The sequence below is a fragment of the Schistocerca gregaria genome, chromosome 8 (assembly GCF_023897955.1).
Source record: "Schistocerca gregaria isolate iqSchGreg1 chromosome 8, iqSchGreg1.2, whole genome shotgun sequence".
Lineage (NCBI taxonomy): Eukaryota > Metazoa > Arthropoda > Insecta > Orthoptera > Acrididae > Schistocerca > Schistocerca gregaria.
Genome location: NC_064927.1, coordinates 254,548,802 through 254,572,451, shown reverse-complemented (window position 1 = coordinate 254,572,451; position 23,650 = coordinate 254,548,802). Strand labels below are relative to the sequence as shown.

The 23,650-nt window shown below is 39.6% G+C and overlaps 1 protein-coding gene across 1 annotated transcript in view; it reads right to left on the bottom strand.

The window, feature by feature from the left end:
- Positions 1–23,650, bottom strand: part of LOC126285431 (cubilin-like) — a 1,398,426-nt gene that overhangs the window by 911,528 nt on the left and 463,248 nt on the right. Inside the window, exons 21-22 of the mRNA XM_049984811.1 lie at positions 21,416–21,581; positions 2,860–3,088 (exon numbers count right to left, since the gene is read on the bottom strand). Of these exons, the coding sequence (XP_049840768.1) occupies positions 2,860–3,088; positions 21,416–21,581 (395 nt within the window). The remainder of the gene's footprint in view (positions 1–2,859; positions 3,089–21,415; positions 21,582–23,650) is intronic.

Here is a 23,650-nt window from a genome sequence, read left to right as displayed (position 1 = left end):
TACAGTTAATAAAAAAAAACTTGAGTTTTACTTTAAGAGGAAAAAAATATAACTCTCAGTAAATTCAGTTATTTCAGATGAAGAATCATAAGTAAAGTTAGTGCCTGGTGGCCCCAATGCAGAAATACATTATCATCCTGGGCACTGGGTGTGTACATCACTAAGCTCTGGAGGGGCAGCAGCCTCAGTTGACTAATGCCTGCCAGCCTGCGCACTTCGAGCATTCTTGCTATTCTCTCTTTACTAGACAGCTTGAGCTTGGAACCACAGTTTCACACCACAGCACAGTCTGTCCCATCATGAACTATACCACTTGGTACATATATAATCAGTGTATGATCAAATATTCCACCAAACTTAAGCCTAAGTTCCTCTGTGTGGTCCTGTTCAGAGCTAAACATTCCTAGTTTTTCCTTGAGATATATACTACTGTAGCTTTCCTAGTTTAGTGAACATATAAATTTTCTATTTGATTTAGATTACCTATATACATGTGTAAATATTGTTTGCTACAACTGCCTCACAGCTGTTGGTACCAGTTTTATTGTAAATCATCAAACACATCAAGTTTATTTGTTGGCATAAGTCATCAGTGAGTTCCCAAACTGTATACTCTATGCAATTTTCAAAGTAAGTATTAAGTATTGCCTTGCACAATCCACAGTATTCTACTGAAATAAGATGCATGGAAAATACACATTTCATGAGATGTCCTCTGTTATGGTTCAAATTAATTTACAATTGAAAGAAAAGAGCCCTCAGTCACTATTTTTAACAAATTAACCAGTTTTTGACACTGCTAGGAGTGTCTTCCTCAGAATTTAAATCAAAGAATGGTCTATAACATGGTCACAGAATTATAATGAAAAACATATGATACAGAGTATAAGTATGGAACTCCCGTGAAAGCCTGGCAGTACTTATATGTCATTTATAAAATAATAAATATGCCAAAAGGGCATTAGTCAGAAAGATATTTAAGATAAAAAAAACTGTGATGGCGGCCTCTAAGGGCTGCTCGTTACTTGCACGATTACAGGTTGCAAACGGACTGAGGTGCCCACGTTAACAAATGCGGCCAGGTGAACATGGCGCTGCAATGAGCGTTCCATCTAGTAGCCGTAGATACAATTAGACTACTTCACATTGAGGTAAAGGCAGAAATGATTATAAATAAAACAGTATTTGGTACATAATGGAAAACAATGGTTGTTTGATAGTAGCATAAAACATAACATTTTGTCTACATCAAAGCTTATAACAGTAAGATAAGACGTGAAAATATCATTACAAAAATGTAGATAGGACTGAATGACAACTTGTAGAAACAATATTGACATGAAATACAGCCAAGAAACATTTGATAATTAGAAAAATAGGACTACCTTAGAAGGAAAAGAACATTTCAGCAACCTGCACAAGGAGACCCAAAGTCAGATAATGAGTAACGGCTTTATACCATTGAAGAAATTTTTGTTACGTAGCGGTATAGACCATTCTTTAATTTAAATTCTGAGGAAGACACTACTAGCAGGGTTGAAACCTGGTTAATTCATTAAAAATAGTGACCAAGGGCTGTTTTCTTTCAATTGTTACTATTCACGGTCTCTGAACATGTAGCCATGTACAAAATTTTGCGAAAATTAATTTAGGTTTTTGTTTATTTTGTCTCCCTGTGTATGTGTGTATGTGGGAGGGAAAGGGGAGAGGGGTGAAGAAGCTGATTACATCATTGAATGTTCAGAGAACTTTGATGCATACAATGTGTGGCAGATCATTGAAATTTGTTTGTGTGCTTACAGGAGAATGTCATATATAGAAAAATTAAAAATGGACCAGCCAACCACAAGAAATTACAGACATTTGGAAACTCAAGGTTACAAAATCAAATGACATAATAAAAAAAGGTGAGAGTGGCCAGATTGGGATTTAAATTTAGCTACTCCAGAACACAAGTGCAATTTCCTAACACTGCACCACCTGGATTAGTCAGAATTGTTTGTGCTCCTCATTATAAGGGCTCTAGTTGTCTCATGAAGAAGTATTTCATCTACTTCATCATTATTCATACAACTCCCAGATAAATTGCTGATGTTCTCCAAGTCATACCTCCCCCGAGTGCATAATATTATTCTGTCACTGCAGAGTACATCTGATGAGTCACTGCACTCTGTGGGAATATACAATTTTTTTTGTCTGGTTGGATGCCTATCCTCCTGCCATTATTTCACCTTTCTTTAAGGGTACAAATGTGTATCCTATAAGTCTTCTTCATGTTTCGGTACTTACCTGTTTACATTCTGTGTTTCTCAAGTCGAGATGGGAAATAGTGAGTATTTGCTTGCATGAGTATATGAATTTGGCAACAAATGAAGTTCAGCTATGAACATTACCCTAGCAAGATTGTTCAAATCAAGTGTCCACTATTTGATTTTGTGTGACCTCTAAAAACTCTCTTTGACTGAGTAAAGCTCTTTCTTTACACTTAATTGCACAGTTTATACTCTGAGATAAATAATGGAACTCAGTTTTAAGTAATCAAAGACTTAGCTGCCCAAAGGAGCAAAATAAAAGTCAAAACAAGCACTTGGAAAATAACTTTTGTATTCTTATTTTCCCACAATGGCAACATATGTTTCATTACGTTACTAAGTAAACTTTTCAAACTGATTTTTTATAGCTCTTAACCCTGCTACATTGATGGTGCTCTGGAATGAAGAGTGTTTCATAATTTCATGATCCCTTATGGATTGTTGTTATAATTTACTTTTCTCTCTGCACCTATGGATATGGCTCTCACATACAATAATATATACTATAAATATATGTAACAAACAAAATGAAAATCCTACTATTTACCTGCCCATACTTAAGGCACCAATTGAGGAATTATCATAAATTTCAACATAATCATAGCCACAGTCTTCATCAAAATCTCCTTCCAAAGCAAATGAATCCCATGTAAGTTGGATATATTTTCCTGGTGGTGCTGCAAGAATCCATCGGCAAGTCTCTCCAGGGGAATAAAAATTTGGATATCGTGGAGATTCAAATGTTCCATTAGATCCTTTCATGATGCCGCCACATCCTGCAAAATTAATGTAATAATACATATACCTGGAGGATCTTTGCACTTTGATGGAAAACACAATTTAATGAAGAAATCCTCATTACAAACAAACACACACACACACACACACACACACACACACACACACACACACACCATGCTATATGTGAGTCATAGAGATGTAACCAAGTTATTACAAGTTTCTGAACCACAGGTGCACATATTCCAAATAGTATCAGTACATCACAAAAACTGTCTCCCAGGAGACCTGTGTTACTGCCAATAAAGATCTGCCTCTACAGTTCATTAATTAATTGTCGCTCTTCAAGTTTTGAAAACATGATTTAAATTTTTATTTATTTATTTATTTATTTATTTCAAAGAATAAACTTCTCACATTCTCAAAGACTTATCCTTCATTCTGTCTGCACTACTATATTCTTCAATCCCATCATTGTCTGTTTAAAGTAATGGCTACCTGAAAAGGTTCTTCTAAAACACCTCATTGACATTCACAACATGATGACTGTGGATTGTTCATTACAATTTTTGGCTGGAATAAAATTTATGTCTGGCCTGCAGGGTCCATGCCGAAGTATTTTGATTTGTATTTCTGAAGAAATTATTGTGTTTCAACCATGCACACTGTTGTTTTTCAAATTTTATTAACATGATTATTGCACTGCCTAGTATTTATGATAAAGTGCTACAATTTTTTAAACAAGTGGACAGCTGGTTATTCTCAATTTTTTTGTTCTTCTCTTTGTTGCAAAAGTAATAGTTCTCAGGAAATACCCAGACAATTGACTACCAATTCACATATGGGGCAATATGAACAAATATATTTCATCATCAGTTATGATAGCAAGTGCTGGATACAGCATACATAAAACACAGTATATCAAGTGTCTATTGCTGGAACATAGAAACTCTGAGTCTTTCATCTCAGCATGTATCAAACTATATAGATATAAATAATTAATGGAAAATCTCATATAAAGATGTGAAACAATTACTAACAAAGAGATAGAGGGGCTGGCCAGTACTTACCTCAGCTCAGTACAGCCGATAGAAACACAAAAAACAACCAAAAATTTAAGTTCCTAGCTTTCGGAATAAAAGTTCCTTCATCAGGGAGGAGAGAGGGGAAAGAAAGGAAAGAAGGGAAAGTGGATTTAGTTACTCACAAGCCAGGTTATGAAGCAACAGGGAAAGGAAAACAGGGAGGGTAGCAAGGATGGAGGCATGGTTGTCAGAGGGAAGCCAAAGATATTGTACTGTAGGTACTGTGCCAGCTTCAAACCAAAGAGGATGCATACAGAAGTAAAGAGGTGTATAGTATAAAGATGTAGGATGAAAAGATGCATTAATGGCTAAAGAGGAAAGGGAAAGAGGAGAAGACTGAAAAGTAAATGGGAGTGAGGTTCTTTAACGTAGGTTCAGTCCAAGGGGATGGCGGGATGAAAGGATGTGCTGGAGTGCAAAGTTCCCATCTCCGCAGTTCAGAGGGACTGGTGTTGGATGGGAGAAGCCAAATGGCACATACGGTGTAACAGGTTCCTAGGTCTCTAGAATTATGCTGGAGGGCATGCTCCGCTACTGGGTATTGGACATCTCCTAGGCGGACAGTTCGTCTGTGTCCGTTCATGCGCTCAGCCAGTTTAGTTGTTGTCATACCAATGTAAAAGGCTGTGAAGTGCAGGCATGTCAGCTGATAAATGACATGTGTACTTTCACACGTGGCCCTGCCTTGAATTGTGTATGTTTTACCAGTAGCGGGGCAGGAGTACATGGTTGTGGGGGGATGCATGGGGCAGGTTTTGCAGCGGGGTCGGTTACAGGGGTAGGAACCGCTGGGTAGAGAAGGTAGTCTGGGAATATTGTAGGGTTTAACAAGGATGTTACGGAGGTTAGGGGGACGACAAAACGCAACTCTGGGTGGTGTGGGGAGAATTTTGTCAAGGGATGATCTCATTTCAGGGGTTGACTTGAGAAAGTCATATCCCTGGTGGAGTAATTTATTGATGTATTCGAGGCCAGGATAATATTGGGTGACAAGGGGGATGCTTCTGTGTGGTCTGAGGGTAGGAATATTGTTGTTGGACGGGGAGGAATGTATTGCTCGGGAGATCTGTTTGTGGACAAGGTCTGCAGGATAGTTGCGGGAGAGGAAAGCACTGGTCAGGTTATTGGTGTAATTGTTGAGGGATTCGTCACTGGAGCAGATACGTTTGCCACGAATACCTAGGCTGTAGGGAAGGGAGTGTTTGATGTGGAATGGATGGCAGCTATCAAAGTGAAGGTACTGTTGTTTGTTGGTGGGTTTGATATGGACAGAGGTGTGGATGTGAGCTTCAACAAGATGAAGGTCAACATCCAGGAAGGTGGTTTGGGTTTTGGAGAAGGACCAGGTGAAATTCAGATTCGAAAAGGAGTTGAGGTTATGGAGGAAATTAAGGAGTGTTTCTTCACCATGAGTCCAGACCACAAATATGTCATCTATAAACCTATACCAGGAAAGGGGAAGCAGCTGTTAGGTCTTTAGGAAAGCCTCCTCCATGTGGCCCATGAAGAGGCTGGCATAGGACGGAGCCATCCTGGTTCCCATGGCAGTTCCCCTGATTTGTTTGTAGGTCTGGCCTTCAAAAGTGAAGTAATTATGGGTGAGGATGAAGTTGGTAAGTGTGATAAGGAACGAGGTTTTTGGAAGATCTTCGGGTGGGCGTTGGGAGAGTAGTGCTCAAGGGTAGAGAGACCATGGGTGTGTGGGATGTTTGTGTAAAGGGATGTGGCATCTATGGTGACGAGAAAGGTTTCAGGTGGGAGAGGAGTGGGAATGAATTTGAGGCATTCTAGGAAGTGGTTTGTGTCCTTGATGTAGGATGGGAGTCTGCGGGTGATAGGTTGGAGGTGTTGGTCTACCAGAGCTGAGATACGTTCTGTTGGGGCTTTGAAGCCTGCTACAATGGGACGGCCAGGATGGTTCTCTTTGTGGATTTTGGGTAATAGGTAGAAGGTAGGGGTACGTGGCTCAGGTGGAGTGAGTAAGTCTATGGAAGCCGTTGTGAGGCCTTGTGAGGGACCTTGGACTTTTAAGATTTTCTGCAGCTCAGTCTGGATGGAGGGAATGGGATCCTGGGTAACAGCTTTGTAGGTTGAGGTGTCGCAGAGCTGACGCAGTCCTTCTGCCACATACTCCACAAGGTCAAGTACCACAGTTGTGGAGCCTTTATCCACTGGAAGGATTACAATAGAGCGGTCTGTTTTCAGCTCCTTAATGGCACGGGATACAGCTGGGGTGATGTTGGGGGTTGTCGGGATGTTCTTCAAGAAGGACTGGGAGGCAACACTGGATGTGAGGAATTCCTGAAATGTCTGCAAGGGATGGTTTTGGGGGAGGGGAGGAGGATCCCTTTGAGAAGGCGGTCAGAACTGTTCTAGACAAGGTTTAACACTGGGTCTTGTATTTGGGGGCTGTGTTTGGGTAGTGAAGTGATATTTCCAGTTGAGGTTCCAGGTGAATGAGAGGAGATCTTTAACCAGGCCAGTGTGGTTGAATTTAGGTGTGGGGCTAAAGGTTAAGCCTTTTGATAGAACAGATGTCTCTGGAGGAGAGAGGGATCTGGATGAGAGGTTTATAACTGAATTGGGGTTGGTGATATGTGGCATTTGACTGTGGTTATAGTTGAGATTTGGTCTGTGTGGGGTATGTGCTGGGATGGGGAGATTGAGTAGGGTGGCTAGGCTAGGTTTGTTGGCTATGAGGGGGGTTTGTTGACGGTTCTGTTGTGGTTGGTGTTTGTGAGGGATAGGGAGAGGGACCCCACTTCTTAGGTGTTGCACTAGCACTGTGGATAGTTTTTACAGGTGGTGTGTGGCATGGGACTCAAGTTTGTGGCTGGCTTCTAGGATGATATTCCTGAGTGTGTTCTCCAAGCAAGGGTTTGAGAGGTGGAGGACTTTGAAGAGAGATAGGAGCTGTTGGGAGTGGTGGTTACATGAAGTAGTGTAGAGATTCAGGACAAGTTGGGTAAGGGCTAAGGATTGAAGGTTCTGGAAGTCCAGGAGAGATTGGTGGAAGGAGGAATTGCACCCACAGATGGGAACTTTTAAGGTAAGTCCTTTAGGGGTGATTCCAAAGGTTAAGCAGGAACGGAGGAAAAGTATGTGGGATTGCAGTTTGGCTACGGTAAATGCATGTTTCCGGAATGAATGTAAATAATGTGGTATAGGATTAGGGTACATAGTGGATAACTTCTTTCTCGCCCTTCCTTCCGTGATTTATTCCGTCTTATGATTACTATATTAACTTCAGTTATTTAATTTCCCTACCCACCAGTATTTTGTTTTGAGTATTGAAAATTTAGCAACGTTGCTTTGCTTTCTTCCATAGGTTTTATTTGCATTTGACTTGCAGAAGTCTCATCTGAAGTTTATGTCAGTGACAGAGTTAAGTGCCACAATCACATCTTCATGAATACAAACTAACATTGAATTTACATGGCTTGGGTATACGGATTTTCTCATTTTGCTTTGTGTATTAAAACCTTTATGACATTCATTTATTTGTTTTGATACATTTTATTTATATTCTTTGCTTGGTGATTTGGGTGCTTACTCATTACATTTTGATTTCATTTAGTTTATGGATAAAAGTATCTATAAAATGGTCAAGTCTCTCTGACTACACAAGAATGGCTAAAAGACTAAGGACCGTGCAGTCTCAAGAATCCAGTGGAGATAATGAGACGAGGCTTGCTGCGACTGAAGAACATCACACTCTCTGAGAACTATTTCTAAAAGTGAGGTGTGATGCAATGCTGATCGAGAGCAAGATGTTCCTCAGAACCCTTCATTAATACTTCTGACGTAACATCATAGAAGCAGTAATTTGACAGGAAGTGACACTGGCAAGCACATTTATGTATCCTGAATTCTTCTTACTCCTGAACATTTATGTTTCACTTTAAACATGTATAATTCCCAGTGATTCTGCTATGACAATAAAAAAAGCATAAGGCCAGATGCAGCTTGTTGCGGGCGTGACACTTAGTGTCAGTTACTTCTTGCATGACCAGCACTATATGACTGTCTCTGATGTTCGTAAAGCAAATGCGCTCCTCCACCATGTTGCCAATTATACAATTTAAAATGTTTTATATAACGAAGCATTATAAGCCAAAAATAAATTCCATACAGACAATTTCTGGGGCACAGTTATAAATAATACCCAGGCAATGCCAGGTTTCTCAGCTAGTCGAAACATAGACTGTCTAAATGCAATGCAATGCAAGTTCAGTACCTAAGATATACAATTAAGTGAGCAATCGGCCAACTAATTTCACTGCAGACAGTGGCTGTAAGCACATTGTTACATTTGCATCCTATTACTGTCAGTGTGGCAAAGAATGAACTGTTACACCAAAATTATTAGACGTAAAAAAGCTGCCTTATTGCAATGTTGGTGTAGGCAGGCTGAAAGAAAGAAAAAAAGAAAAGAATAAGAAAAGAAAAGAAAATTTTTAAAAAAAGTGTAGAATAAACTATTGTTTAAGGAAATTCAGAAGAAGTGGACTATGTGTTGCACTTAATATGCTTATGCATGAGAATTTCAGGGAAGCACAGTACCTTTTTCTGACACGAGCAATTAACAACAAAAGCAAAGCATGGTGATCAGAGAATATAGCATCTCTGTCATACATAAATCGGGCAGCAGTGTGAGAGATACAAAAGGAGAACAAATTCTGGAGTGGAAAATAATGAGTAACTGTGGCACTGAAATAAGTACTAAAGTAAAATATTCAGTTTTTTTATATGCTTTTAATTTATTTGTGGTGCATGTGTAGAAAGAATGGAGTCCGCCAAGTTAGGGAATGAAAATATTACTAAACTCGAAGTGTTATTGAACATTATAGAGCATGGATTCCCAAACCTTTGTTTGTCTAATGCCAAAAATAGAATCTTCTTGGCTCCTTCATCGAAACATAAAGGCGGTATGTGCATCTTGTAACAAACAGCCAATATTCCACATGGAAGTAACATGGATTCTTGAAGATTCATTATTAGAGCCCCAGCTTCCATGTGCTATCATATCTTAAATATGTGTGCATTCATGAACTGCCTCAAGACTGAAATTGGACAATGAAGCAAAAACCAGTAAAAATACTCAGTACCAAAATTCACTTTCAGTTTTACATTTATATTTACTTCACTTTGACACATGCTTTTATCCAAAATGTCAGCCAGTCGGCACTAGTTCCATTCTGCAGAAAGTGCATGCATCTGTGGACTGGAAGCACTGTTGTGGAGCCAAGACAACATTCCCCTTCTCAGGAGCAGGGCAAATAAACAATACTCCCTCTGCATCACGCACACCTTTGGGGTAAGCTGGTAACTAAAACTTTTCATATTCCCCCTCTCAGGAGCAAGGCTGATAAACAATACTCCCTCTGCATTGTGCACACCTTTGGGGTAAGCTGGTAACTAAACGTTCACATACAACAACCATAACAAAAATTGTTCCCTCAGTTCATTTTAGGACAATGTCTCATCTTGCAGTACTGGTAAGTTAGATGAGTACACTTCACTGTTCTACACAAATTTATACTGATGTTCATGCATTTATTGGATTACGAGCAATAGAGTATTTAAAACTTTCTGGCAGATTAAAACTGTGTGCCGGAAAGAGACTCGAACGTGGGACCTTTGCCTCTCGCAGGCAAGTGCTCTACCATCTGAGCTTCCGAACACATTTCACGACCTGTCCTCACAGCTTCAGTTCTCCTACCTTCCAAACTTCACATAAGAGCTTCTTGGATTACAACCATATTAAGAAGTTGCTGAGAAAGCACAGAATTTTGCACAGTCATCTTAAACGTAGTCACTGCCCCGCTGACAAACAGAAATTATGCAAAATAAAAGCAGCTGTCAAAAGGCCAATGATAGATTTTTTTAATGAATTTGAAAGCAATAGTTTATCTGCAGATTCTAAAAATACCTCCAAAACATTTTGGTCGTACGTAAAATCTATGAATGCTACAAATAATTCAATACCTTCTCTTGCTGACAGTATGAATAATGTAGAATAATGTAACAGATGATGATAAATAGAGGACCGAAATTCTAAACCTAGCTTTCAAAAACTCGTTTACAGCACAGTACTGCAGCACTTTCCCCCTTTCAATTATTGAACAAATGCAAGGATGGCTGACACAATGTTTAGTGTATCTGGGATTGTAAAACAGTTAAGATCCTTAGACACAAGGAAGGCATCTGGCCCAGACGGTATCCCCATATGTTGACTATGCTACAAATATAGCACTATTCTTATCCATGATCTCTCATAGATCATTGGAATAGCAAGAAAGTTCCACAGGACTGGAATAAGGCCCAGGTCATAGCAATCTATAAAAAGGGTAGAAAATTGGATGCACATAATTACCAGCCAATTTCACCGACATTGATTTGTTGCAGAATCATGGAACATATTTTATGTTCAGAAATAATGAGCTTACTAGTCTCTGAGAAGCTCATCTGTAGAAACTGGCATGGTTTTAGGAAACAGCTGTCATGCGAGACACAGCTGGCCCTCCTTGTGCATGATATACACCAGGCTCTAGATACCAGCTCCCAGGTTGATACCATATCCCTCAATCTTCGAAACGCATTCACCTCTGTTCCACACTGTTGCTTGCTCCAAAAAGTGCATGCTTACAGTCTGTCTGATGACATATGCAGTTGGATAGAAAGTTTTCAAACAGACGGACAGCAGTATGTTGTCCTAAATGGGGAGACATCAACAGAAACAAGTGTAACACCAGGTGTGCTCCAGGGCAGCATAATAGGTCTGCTGTTTTTTATGATTTACATAAACAATCCGGTTGATGGTACTGACAATGGCATTAGACTGCTGTTTTCTGATGATGCTGTAGTCTATAGGAAAGAAGTATCACTCAAAAGGATTTGCAGAAAGTAAATGTGTGGTGTAATGACTGGCAGCTATCACTCAATATTAGTATGTATACCCTACTGCGTGTAACACAGTGCAAATCCCCATTAATGTTTGAGTACATAATAAATGCCCAGTCTTTGGAACTACACTCCTGGAAATGGAAAAAAGAACACATTGACACCGGTGTGTCAGACCCACCATACTTGCTCCGGACACTGCGAGAGGGCTGTACAAGCAATGATCACACGCACGGCACAGCGGACACACCAGGAACCACAGTGTTGGCCGTCGAATGGCGCTAGCTGCGCAGCATTTGTGCACCGCCACCGTCAGTGTCAGCCAGTTTGCCGTGGCATACGGAGCTCCATCGCAGTCTTTAACACTGGTAGCATGCCGCGACAGCGTGGACGTGAACCGTATGTGCAGTTCACGGACTTTGAGCGAGGGCGTATAGTGGGCATGCGGGAGGCCGGGTGGACGTACCACCGAATTGCTCAACACGTGGGGCGTGAGGTCTCCACAGTACATCGATGTTGTCGCCAGTGGTCAGCGGAAGGTGCACGTGCCCGTCGACCTGGGACCGGACCGCAGCGACGCACGGATGCACGCCAAGACCGTAGGATCCTACGCAGTGCCGTAGGGGACCACACCGCCACTTCCCAGCAAATTAGGGACACTGTTGCTCCTGGGGTATCGGCGAGGACCATTCACAACCGTCTCCATGAAGCTGGGCTACAGTCCCGCACACCGTTAGGCCGTCTTCCGCTCACGCCCCAATATCGTGCAGCCCGCCTCCAGTGGTGTTGCAACAGGGGTGAATGGAGGGACGAATGGAGAAGTGTCATCTTCAGCGATGAAAGTCGCTTCTGCCTTGGTGCCAATGATGGTCGTATGCGTGTTTGGCGCCGTGCAGGTGAGCGCCACAATCAGGACTGCATACGACCGAGGCACACAGGGCCAACACACGGCATCATGGTGTGGGGAGCGATCTCCTACACTAGCCGTACACCTCTGGTGATCGTCGAGGGGACACTGAATAGTGCATGCTACATCCAAACCGTCATCGAACCCATCGTTCTACCATTCCTAGACCAGCAAGGGAACTTGCTGTTCCAACAGGACAATGCATGTCCGTATGTATCCCGTGCCAACCAACGTGCTCTAGAAGGTGTAAGTCAACTACCCTGGCCAGCAAGATCTCCGAATCTGTCCCCCATTGAGCATGTTTGGGACTGGATGAAGAGTCATCTCACGAGGTCTGCACGTCCAGCACGAACGTTGGTCCAACTGAGGTGCCAGGTGGAAATGGCATGGCAATCCATTCCACAGGACTACATCCAGCATCCCTACGATCATCTCCATGGGAGAATAGCAGCCTGCATTGCTGCGAAAGGTGGATATACACCTTACTAGTGCCGACATTGTGCATGCTCTGTTGCCTGTGTCTATGTGCCTGTGGTTCTGTCAGTGTGATCATGTGATGTATCTGACCCCAGGAATGTGTCAATAAAGTTTCCCCTTCCTGGGACAATGAATTCACAGTGCTCTTATTTCAATTTCCAGGAGTGTAGTAACATCCGTCAAGTATCTGGCTGTGACTATTCAAAATGATCTCTAATGGAATGATCAGATTACACAAGTAATAGGTAAGGTGGACACTAGATTGTGGTTTACTGGTAGAATCCTGAAGGGATGCAGTCCTTCAACAAAGGAAATTGCTTACAATACTTTAGTTCATCCAGAGTATTGTTCGTCTGTATGGAACCCATACCAGTTGAGTCTGATTCAAGAGATTGAGAAGGTCCAAAGAAGAGTAGCAAAATTCGTGACTGGTACATTTAGCCATTGCAAGAGCAATACAAATCTCATATAAAGCTAGAAGTGAGACATGCTCCCAGATACATGACATGTCAAGCAGAAGGGGCTGCTCACTAAATTCTGAAATCCGACCTTCGCCGAGGATGTAGAGCATATATTATTGCTACCAACTTTCAAATCTCACAATGATCACCATTCAAAGAAAGGGAAACTAGAGCTCATACTGAGGCATTCAGACAGTCATTTTTCCTTCACACGATCTGCAAGAGGAACAGATGGGGGGAAATATGACTTTGGCGTGAATAGTGCCCTCCTCCACACACCGCTTGGTGGCTAGCAGAGTATATATGTAGATGAAAAAAGTCACCTTGTCAAAAACCATTTGGATGTAACAACATCTACAACTACCATGCACAAATCACTGAGTCACACACAAATGAACTTTGAAATTAAATCATCATCGAACACATATGCTTCCTTTTAAACTTCATGACACTGTCTGATTACTATACAGGGAATAGGAATGGACATTCTTTTAACACTTACAGTAAAAACTTAAAACATATATAAACGTTTTCTTTTAAACTTCATGGCTGACACTGGCTGAATACCATAAGGGGAATGACAATGGAAAACCTTTTATCACTTACAATAAAAACTTAAAACACACACAATACATTCAGCTGGATACCTGTATCACTCATCATGTTGGATATGTGATAGTGAACCATAATCTGATTGTTGTCAGAGATTCTAGTCTGAACCTCATAATGTATCATGAAGTATGAAATGGGACAGTTACTGAGTAGCTGTATCTCACAAACATTTAACTGGAGACAACTCTAGCAAATTGTTAGGTCATCAAAATATTTCTGGGTGCATGGTTGAGACTGTCTGGAATAAAAGGAAATAGTCAAGACTTTAATGAGGAAAGGGAGTGTCTTCAACATCCATTATTTGCCTGTAGCAAATGTCACTGGTAGGAGTACTTACAATTATTTCTACTTGCCCAGCAATATTGTGCTGTTGACTGCAATGCTCTGAAACTGAGGACATTGTGTGACATTGACCTAAAGTAATTTAGAGAAACAATGGAAAATCCTCTTCAGAATCCCTTTGCCAGTCTTAAACAGGAGAAAACACATACAGAGGAATCTGTACGAAGACACTCACACAAATGGCCACATATGAACAAGATTATAAGGGTCACCCAAGACATATATACATATGTGAAACAACATAACGATTTTATTATTTTTTGCCTGACACATAAATATTTCATGATGGGCTCTCAATTCAATAACATGCAAGATAAAATTATTAATTTTATGACACATTATGGAGTTATGAATAACGTTCTTCAATTTCCATGAAGTGACAATAACAGGCATACATTTAAGCTTTCTGGAAAACTAGTATATTAAAAAAAATTATATTACACACATTAATGCTCTAAAAGATGTCAGAAAGTGCAAAAAAAAAGTCTGAAAAATTGGTAATATAATATGGCCAATCTCATCAAAGGACTGACCACTGTAGTGCGTGGGATGGGATTCTGATGCCTAAACAGCAGCACAGTGTACTGAAGAAGGCTCAGCACTTCCTTATAACATATGGAGCTAAGCTACACTACCATGTAACAGCAGAAACACGTTTTCTATGCCGATGACATGGGCATGTCATGTGGTGTGCAAATGCATTTGCAAATTCTAAGAAAGTCCAATAATATTGCACACAATAAAAAGTGAAATCTGGACATGAGGCCTTGCTCACTACAGAGAGACTCATCTTATAGAGGGTTACAGGTCTATTATAGGGATAGACCTAGATGCAAGTCCTGCCACATACATTCTCCCACCACCACCTTCTTCAGTCTGGGCACAAACATCACCTATCTCATAAAAGGTAGGGCTACCTGTGAAACCAGTCAAGCTAGGCTGCAAACACTGTGATGCACTCTGCTTGGGCTTGACAACCTAGAAGTTTCCTGTCTGCATAAATGGCCAGTGAAAAACTGTTTCACAGCCTGCGTCATCTGGATCCTTTCCACTAACCTCAATGTTAATTATATGATCCCAATTCTGGCCACCAATGTTAATGTATATAGTCAGAGGGAGGGGGGAGAAGGTTGTTACATTTGCCTTGTGATGACAGTGTGCGGGAGGTCGAGCATCAGGATTTGAGAGTGGGCATCAAGGGCTGCCATTAAATGACAAAACAGGAAACTAGGTACAATAAAGAGGATATATTTCAATGTACGGTGTACAAGGGGTGCACCTAGCGTCAGATGTTACCATGTTTAGACCAGTCTAGGAGGTCGAACAATTAATTGAAATGGGCAATGGGAGGGGAAGAGGTTCATGTTAACTTATATCGGTGGCTGGTCGTGAAAAGCTAAAGATGTCTGTTCTGCTTAAGGTCTGGATTACAAGAGAGAGAGGTAACTGTGTTCCACACTGCAGAAAACTCCAGCATCCACACACCTGACCTGCAACCCACACACGGTATTGGCTAAAACCAATGACGTGAATTCGCTTGCAGTTTCAACAGAGGTCTCAGGGCAACTTGTGTCACGTAGGCACAGTGCAAGTTGCTCTACAAGTAAACTTGTAAAGATTTGACTGGGCCTTTGAAATAAATTTTTTAATCAATTCCCCTGAAATATTCCTTGACTGGCTGTCAACAGCTACACCAGCTTTTCTGAATTGTGCAGGTGTGAACTCTCCCTAAAATATATCTTATGTTCCCATAACCCTCTTGACCTCAATCTTCATTAGTCATTGTCCTTACTCATTTAGCCCCATACGTGTTCTCATTCCAGCGCTACACAACCCACACCCTCCATCTTTTTACTTCTCTCTTAATCAACTACCCCCTCACAGTCTCCCCTGCTCCGTCTAACCTCCTGCACCTGGCTGCCCTATCCTCTCTCCACTTTGTCCTTGTACACTCCCATAAGCAGCACTTTACTGTCCCACACCCTTACCCTCCTCTTCTTCCCCCTCCCTGCCCCAGCCTCCTCCTTACCTTCATTCGGTTGCCTCTCTCATCATGTGCTGTTGCTCGCAGTCTGGCTTCAGCTGCGAGAGACTATTGACCGTATGTGACGAAGTTCTATAGAGTCTGCTGTGAGTGTATTACAATAATACTGATCATTAATATGACACAAAATCCACACAGGGATGCATTAGTAAGCAAGCTCTCAAAAGTAATCATTCTACTGTATGCCAATTTCTAAAGGAAAACTCCAATTTTGGTGGCTGCCAGAATAAAACTAATGTACAAAAACTTTCCTAGATATATCCAACCAGCCAAAGAAAACACAAAATTTTTGGGGAAAAACATCTTCATTCCTCTACACGGTCTCCTTTCAGCTCAGTACATTTTTGCCAAAACATTCAATGTCTTCAGAACCCTGTTTATAGAGAGAACCACCAAGCTCCACAAAACAACAATCAACTGCAGACTCCACCTCTTCCGTTTTGCCAAATCTAATACAATCAAGTCATTTTTTGAAGTTTGGAAGCATAAAATAATTGAAGGGGATTAAACCTGGTGAACAGCATGTTTGAGGAATAAATTCGAATTGTAACTCACTTACTTTTGCTGTGACGGTAATGGATGTGTGAAGAGGTGCATTGTTGTGATGAAGAAAAACTTTCTTTTCCACTAAATGCAGCCATTTTTGCCTGAGTTCACTACTGAACTACAGCAATATATTTGCATAACACTCATCATTGATTGCTTTTCCTTTATGAATGTAATCAGTCAAAATTATCCCACACCATGACCTTGCATGCAAATGGAATTAATTGTCTTCACCTCTTTTAGTACACTGCTTGGGTCCGCGGCTCGTGGTCTTGTGGTAGCATTCTTGCTTCCCGCGCACAGGGTCCTAGGTTAGATTCCAGGCAGGGACAGGGATTTTCTCTGCCTCGTGATGACTGGGTGTTGTTTGTATTTCATCATCATTCACTCACAAGTCGCCGAAGTGGCATCACCTCAAAAGGACTTGCAATTTCAGTGGCCAAACACCCCACTTGGGGTCTCTCGGCCAACAATGCTGTACGATCATTTCATTTCAGTACACTGCTTTGACTGTTCCTTTGTCTCTGATCTGAAATGATGCACTCATGTTTCATTCATGGTTACAAATTGGCCCAAGAACTTGGTTTTATTTCAGTGAGACATTGCCAAAGAGCTCAACCGACTCCTCAAGCTGGTTTTTTTGTTCCAGTGTGACTATAAGTGGCACCCATTGTGCATACAGCTTTCTCATATCCAAATTTTTAATTAGTATGCAATGAACAAATATTTCTGAAATGCCTATTATGTCTTGAGGTTCATCCGCTTTCAGTAATTCAATAGCATTTTGTGTACTTTCTTCATAATTTCCAGTAAGTTCACTTCATTTGTTCAACTACTGTGATGTCCATCTTAGCAGCTCATATGACTCACTTACAATCTGCCACCCAATATTTTACTCTTGTAAATGAAGGAATGACTCCTCCGGAGTAAAATCTAGCCCAGCTTTAATATTAAGAAAATTAAAATAACAGATTACTACCTAACTTACCACATAGAGGAGATGCTAAATTATTGACAGGCACAATGAAAAAGACTGCTATAAATTTAATCTTTCAGAGGAAAAGTCCCTCTCTCAAAACAGAAAACACACACAAATTCACACAACACGTACACACAACCACTGTCTCTGGACAATGAGGCCCGACGGGCTGCCAAAAAACACTAAACAACGAAGTACCATCAAACTTCAAATTTAAGCTTTGTAAGATTGGTACTTTCTGCCATAGTCATCTCTTTGAAACAGCAACATCTATACATCACGTCCCGTACTTCTCAAGCCGATCTTGTTTCTGTGTTTGGTTATTTATTGGCAGGTGTAATGATGGTTGCTACAATGAGGAATTAATGAATATTGTTCTGAATGGTTTGAATGTACCAAAGCTTTAATATGGATTACAAAATCTCATCACTCATCCCCAGTGCTCCCAATTCCTGGCTCAAGATCCTCTAATCCTATGTGTTATCCATCACCCATGACCAATGTTTAATTTTATCCTTATTTGTTTTAGGGGGAAACACAACTCAAAAGCGCTTTATAAATTTGTATAAGAAGGAGCAAAAATTTTTATAAACATTGTCTGCTTTGTAAAACTCTTCATAGTGTTTCTCCATACAGTTTCTTCAAACACAGTTATTAAGCCACTTACCATGTTAGTGTTATGAAGTATTTTCCTTTTATCTTCTGAACCTAATGGTTTACTATGCTTTGTTATAAAAATTAGTTGATATAAAATTATGAGATATGCACTTACACTAATAATGTATTTTGCTGTGTTTTTTGCAGGATGACATATTACTTCATGCAATTATTGAGTACAATGCTAAAAACAAAACATGCAAAAAATACAATATTAGAGTGCCTGTGTTATTCCGAATTACAATGTGGAGTTCCCTCAGACATGCGTGCATCTAAACAAATTGTTGACATCATATGGAAGTTTCGGTATGCCTGTGAGTCATACTCGGATAGCTTAATGGTCATGTGAGTAGGGCCTCCCATAGGGTAGACCATTCGTTAATGGTAAGTTGACTGCTTGCAATAAATGGGAAATCCAGGTTCAGGTTCAAAACCCAGTCCGATAGAAATTCCATTATGCAGCTGATTATTGTTCATGTTTGCAACTGTGAACACATTTCAGATATACAAAAAATAGGTCATAAAGTAAAAATATTAGATGTATGCTGATATACAGTTATGAGAGGTATACTTAATTCTTAGACCATTAACATTATATTGCTGTGTACAATGCAGAATGACAAATATATAGTTCAAAACATTTTTTTAATATGCTATAGATGTCACTCTCTTTCAAATTATAAAGGTGGCAGGGGTAAAATACAGGGAGCAAATGGCTACTTACAAATTGCACAGAAACCAGATGGCAGTTTCGAAAGTCAAGGGGCACGAAAATGAGGCAGTGGTTGAGAAGGGTGTGAGACAGGGTTGTAGCTTATCCCTGATGTTATTCAGATTGTATATTGAGCAAGCAGTAAAGGAAACAAAAGAACAAATTGGAGTAGGAATGAACGTCCAGGGAGAAGAAATAAAAACTTTGAGGTTTATTGGTGACATTGTAATTCTGTCAGAGACAGCAAAGGACTTAGAAGAGCAGTTGAACAGAATGGACGGTATCTTGAAAGGAGGATATTGGATGAATATCAACAAAAGCAAAACGAGGATAATGGAATGTAGTCAAATCAAATCAGATGGAGAGTCAGGAAATTACGACAGACATAGTGGTATATAGTGATTTCAAGGCTTGCGAGCTGTGTGTGTGTGTGTGTGTGTGTGTGTGTGTGTGTGTGTGTGTGTGTGTGTGGGTTGGGGGGGGGGGGAGGGTGGTGAGTGAGTGGGGGGGGAGGGGAGAAGAAACTACAATGGACCCAGTGAAGAAATTTGGGGGAAGGGGCGGGGAAGTGAGACTAATTCATTGGATTGGGTTAGTACAGTAATGATGTTAGGGGTGAGGGGGATGAGGGAAATAGGGGGAGGAGGAGAAGCAGCAAACTCACAGCCAAGTATAATGAAGTGTATGGATATATGATGGATGTGTATGATGAAGTATAGGGGGAAAGAAAAAAAAAATGTTCACTTCATATTACTAAAAAAATAATGTTTACTTATAAATGCAAAGATGATGATTCACAATGAAACTTCCAAAGGCAATCACACACAGTCAGATGACACCTAACACAAGTAATCTTATATCCATGAAACTTCTACATTTCACTGTGCCAACTCTTCTAGAGTTTACATTCTTTGACAACACTTTCATAGTTACTTCTCAAAGGCATGTAATAGTCTCATGCTTACCTGCTTTTGGCTGACTTTCCCAGAGATGACATGCTTGTATGATAATGTGCTGCCTTCCTACAAGACGTTAATTTTGTATCATTTATATCACGTTAAGAAAATCTGTTGAACTGTGTATCTGTTATCCTGCACAGTACACAGTAATATGATGTTAATGGTCTAAGAAGTAAGTGCATCTCTTGTAATTGTATATCAGCTCATGTCTAATCCTTTTACTTTATGACCTACGTTTTCCATGTTAAACTTTTAGCATTGTACTCGATAATTGTGTGAAATGATATGTCATCCTGCATAGTACACAGTAAGATGTAAATGCATATATTGTAATTTTGTATCAGCTTGCGTCTACTTTTTTAAAATATTTTTATTAATATTATTATTATTATTCTCCTATGAGTCTTACTACATGCACATTCTTTCTTTTAGCACTGTACTCAATAATGGCAGGAAAGCCGAAATCTTGATTGTGCACAATAAATATACAGAAATTTTCAGTCAAATTGTGGCATATTCTTTCAAAAAATAGTGTATGACTATGGAGGAGCACCATCGAAAACATTTACTATTGCTTTTAGACATAATCATTGGGTATATTTTGATCTAAAAAGAAATTGTTAGTGACAACTGCACTATGAAATTCAGTCCTTGTTGGGAATTTTACCTTGGGAAATAATTCAGAGCTAAAAATTAATTAAACTATTTCAACTTGATCATTGTAATAAGACACCAAAATAATTTTAAACTCTTCCAAATAATGTGTTTCCATTTATGTCTGTGGAACCCGTTTATCTCTCTCTAACTCGTTGATGAAATTTGTGATGAATTGTTGGTGGGTTGTAAATTACAGGCATGTGTGTTTCTACATCCACAGTAATAACACAGCATGTAAACATTTAATAAATTGGGCATTACAAGGGCATGCAATCAACAAACTTTCTGAATTCCAAGAACCAATTTTTGGAAAGGATGGAAATAATTCTTCTGATAAGTGCTTGAGTTTTCAAAGTGATAAAAGAATCAACAAAAGGGCAAAAAAGGCACACGGCAAAAGGAGAGAAAACAAAAGTTTCAACATATGATGAAGTTTGTGTATTAAAGAAAATAGAAACTGGTGAGGCACAATTTCAAAATGACTATGGCATAACAGAAATGTTAACTACATCATAAGAATAAATATATATGTTACAAAATGGCTAGTACTGCCTAAAACAGATAACAAACTGTATGTTGGGTACTCAAGTTAATATTATTACAGATAAAAAGATGGAAGATTTTGGATCACATGCAGGGGAAAATTAGTGATGAATTTAAATTAAATCCCATGTATCAAGACCAAATATTTTAAATTCTATATTTTATTTACTGATTTAAATATTCTTAAAGAAAACACTGAATGTCTATATCCACAACTGGAAGTACTAGTAATATTTTCATCTACATGGCTTCTGGAAGGGAGGGCCAATGACGATGTACATAATGACTGGACATCACTAGTCATAGTGTTTACACTGAATGTCTATAACCACAACTGGAAGTACTAGTAATATTTTCATCTACATGGCTTCTGGAAGGGAGGGCCAATGATGATGTACAAAATGACTGGACATCACTAGTCATAGTGTTTCTGTAATTAATCAATTAGTGAGGAAAACTATATGCAAATTCCATGTCTTACCAGTATCAATTGTAGTGTAATTTGCTAAAAATCCATGCCCCTGTCTGTAAACATCTGAAGTAAATTCCATCCAAAGATGGTTGTACGTGGAAATAATAGTTGGTGGTATGGCACTGTCACAGTATCGTCCAATCAATGGTGATTGTTTGTTGTGCCCATCACGAATCTGTAACATTTGGCAAGATTAATTTACTAATGCATTAACTCATCAGAGCATAAAAAATACCAACTACATAAATTGTTTCTTATGAATAAAACAATCCTAAAATTATTGTTTTTATCACTCTACACATCAATTCAAAGATAGTAATGAAACATAACGTTGTGAGTGCCTTCCAGGCCTCTCCAGTTGGCAAATTAATTTGTAGCACATTCATATCATCTGATAATAACTTGGTAATAAGTCGAAAACCGTAATGATACATTTTTGTGTGAACTGAATCTGAAATATATAAAAATAATTGTAGAATTATAAGACAGTGATTGTGTTTCCCTAAGGCAGACTGCATAATTCGTGTACACATATAACAACTAACCCTGCAAGCAACACTCTATTTAGATTTGCACTATTCATTTAAGATCTAAAACTTTCTTGTTGGCATTAACACATTACATACTGCATGGCTTTTTCTTTGGACTGTCAACATAGAAAAAATTTTCCCTTGTCTCACTGTTTTGTCAGGCATGTAACAAGCAAAACATCTACAAGGATGGTCATTTCATTTTAGATACTCATGTATAAGCACTGTTCAGCATTTTATTTCAACTTGATAACACCAAATGCTTGCCATATGGATGTACTAAGGAGGTGATCAAATCATATTGTTATTATTCCTCTTGTTCTTTTCATATAAAATAATAAGTTATTTTGTACCAGTGCTAATCTTATGATACAAACAAAACAAATAGAGATACACTCTTCCATTTTATAATTTCTGTATATTCATCTGTTTGTCTCCATAATTGGTAGTGGGCGGATGTATCACAAATTCTGCCGCATTAGTTTTGTTGAAAAATGTGTATTCTAACCAGACATTAAAGAAGTGTTATAAAGATAATTAGTGACATGACGTTCATTTATAATCACATCTGTTCATCGTTTCACCCACGCCAAAAATCCTACATCAAGAGGATCAAAGCAGACAAGAAGAATTTGCGTGAGCAGAGGAGGGGCGATCTGGAACCAGTACTGTCATACCAAGCTCTATGCACAATGGTGGTAACAAGAAAAAGAAGTACGTAAACTTAAATGCTGAATAGATGTGTTGAATAATGAACATCTGTTGATATTAATGCCAATTAAAGTCCACTCAGTATATGTATACCTTCCAATTTCTTTCAATTCTTCAGCCTTCTTCTTTTTTTTTGTTTTTGAATATTCAAGCAACAATTGTTAATCAGTTTCCATTATACACAATATTTTATGCCTGGCTCCTTATTCCAGCCACTATTAAGAGGCAACATACATTATGTGAACTGGAGTATCTTTTACATTACAGATACAAGAATCGAAAACTTTGTTAAACAATGCAAACTGAGCCATGTGGCTCAGCCTCTTTTAAATTCTTAGTGTCTGTCTGTCCTTTATTAGTTCACTCCTGAGATGTTATTGTTCTGGTGGATGCACTGGCCTCATGGCAGCAGTTCAATTTCAGCGACGATAGCCTCAAGAGGGTGCAATTGGCAGCATGGCTGAAAGAGTGACGGATACAAGGCGGTCAGGTGGAGTGGCTCTGGCCAGACAGAAGTCAGAAGTGGCAGCAGGAGTTAGCACGCAACTGTCAGAATGGACATGAGGAGAGCCTATTGCTTTTCAGAACGAGAGGCTTTACTGGTGTCTGCATTTGGTTGTCATTTTCCACTAATTAGTGATCTTCTTTAACTTCTGGCATTCATTGCAGTTGTTATACTACTGTGATCCCAGATATGAAATTTGATGCTAGTTACAAAACTAATGGCTTAACTGAACTGCAGAAAATGAGCTGGAATAGTGGCGCCTTGGTGGCAGTTGTTTCATATTTATTCAGTTACTCTGAAGGCCCGTCTGGTGTTCTTTTCTAGATGTTTCCTGACATATTCAAGGTAATGAGTGCATATCCTTAAACTTCACCCTTCAACTGTGCAAGTTGATGTCTTCTCCAGAGGTGATCTAACTTGTGGGGCTGTTTGGTTTAACCTTTGCGTCTGTCTGCCACCTCCTGAGTTGTTCTGGGTTTCTGTAGCATTACTCCTATG